Genomic DNA, 1,744 nt, shown 5'->3' with positions numbered 1-1,744 from the left:
CTTGAATTACTTAATCCTTCCATGCTCTTATATATATACCTTACTTAAGTGATGTAACAGTAGTTGGTAACATATTTTTGAAGATTCAACTAAATAATAATGTAGAATAAATTATGAAAATTAACGACATTAGTAATATAATTAAGAAAAGATATTAAGAGGTTTGACAATATATAATAAGAGTTTCTGCACCAATAGTCCTCATTCTTATCACATGGGAAGGAATAAGTAATTCAAGTATGAAGAAAACAACATAAAAAAGATAATATTACATCTTATTTCTATCTTATGTGTAGAAAGAGAGATAAAATCCCAACCAATACGGTAATTAACTCAAATGCGATAAGGTTAAACGTACCCCATAATTCTCTCGTCAATAATTAATTAATTCTAAAAGTCGCTCTCTACTAATCTCTGTTAAGCGATCCAAATATTAAATTGCGATATATTGAATCTTTAAATATTATTTTGTTGACAAGTGTCCTGCACACTCGTGCAGTTGTTACAGGGGTGAACAAAAAGCAATTATTGCAGGGACCAAAAACTCACAAAATGACAACCACGTGATGTTTACTATTTATTTATTTAATAAAAAAATATAAAGTCCTTATACCACGTGTCTAATACAAAGAACAAATTAATTAATGAATCTCTTAGCCAATCATGTTGGAAAAAAAAAAAAAAAAAAAAAAGAAAAGAAAAGAAAAGAAAAAAAAGAGGCAACGTCGCTGAGGAACTCAAAAATCCCGGCGATGTGCCGGAGAGAAGTATTGGGCAAACAAAAACTTGCCGAGCCCTCTCTCTCTTGAGTATGTAATTGAATGAACGAATGAACGAATGAACGAATAAATAATAAATAAATTTTAACGAATGAATTGTTGTGGCTTCTCTCTTAATTAGAAGCTCCAAAGAATCGACCCGGAATCCGAAGCGCCGCCGCCGCCGCAGCCGCAGCCGCAGCTGCAGTTTTCGCCGCAGCCTTCGCGCCGACCGGCGATATCAAATCCATGTACGACCAGTCTACCGCCTCCTCGCTCTCCGGCGTCATCCCGTCCGACGCCTCCTCCGTCGACGGCGACTCTGCCGCCGCCGTCTGCTGCTGTTGAGTTGTGGCGCGGGCGGCGCGGTTGGCGTGGCTGGCAGCCGCCTCGCGAATCTGCTGGTGGGTCATGGCGGCGGTGGCGGAGGAGGAGAGCTGCGGGGGGGAGTCGGGGAAGTTGAGCCGGCCGCTGCCTAGGGGCCCGCGGAGGCAGACGGCGGCGGCGTCGAAAGCGCGGGCCGCCTTCTCCGGCGTGTCGTAGGAGCCGAGCCATATCCGGTTCCGACTGTTGGGCAGCCGGATCTCCGACACGAACTTCCCCCACTTGCGCCGCCGCACCCCCTTATACCTTCTCTCCGCCGCCGCCGCCGCCGCCTCCTCCGCCGCTGATTTCGTCATCAAATTCCGCTTCTTTCGACCGAGTTCGAATATCCGAGTGGGTAAAAGAGGATGATATATGGAGTGGTGGTGGTGGTGGTGGAGAGAGAGAGAGAGAGAGAGAGAGAGAGAGAGAGATATTAGTGTTGGAATCTAATTAGGATGAGATCGAGCGACATTTATATGTGATTCGTGAGAAGACGCGTGGGAAGAAGATGGGCTCATGGGAGAGTGACAGTTGTCCGCGTGGTGGGGGAGAGTGGTCTGCGGGGGCCCTGGTCCAAGTAGTACTAATAATAAAAAGAAAATGAAGAGAAGTATATATAT

At 45.1% G+C, this 1,744-nt stretch overlaps 1 protein-coding gene across 1 annotated transcript; it reads right to left on the bottom strand.

The window, feature by feature from the left end:
• LOC109706630 (ethylene-responsive transcription factor ERF017-like) lies at positions 432 to 1,533 on the bottom strand. The gene has a single exon (XM_020227572.1). It carries the CDS (start codon positions 1,436 to 1,438, stop codon positions 893 to 895), a length of 546 nt encoding a protein of 181 aa, XP_020083161.1. The 5' UTR covers positions 1,439 to 1,533; the 3' UTR covers positions 432 to 892.

The sequence above is a fragment of the Ananas comosus genome, linkage group 2 (assembly GCF_001540865.1).
Source record: "Ananas comosus cultivar F153 linkage group 2, ASM154086v1, whole genome shotgun sequence".
Taxonomy (NCBI): Eukaryota; Viridiplantae; Streptophyta; class Magnoliopsida; order Poales; family Bromeliaceae; genus Ananas; species Ananas comosus.
Note: the sequence above shows the minus strand (reverse complement) of the source record. Positions and strands in the feature narration are given on the sequence as shown.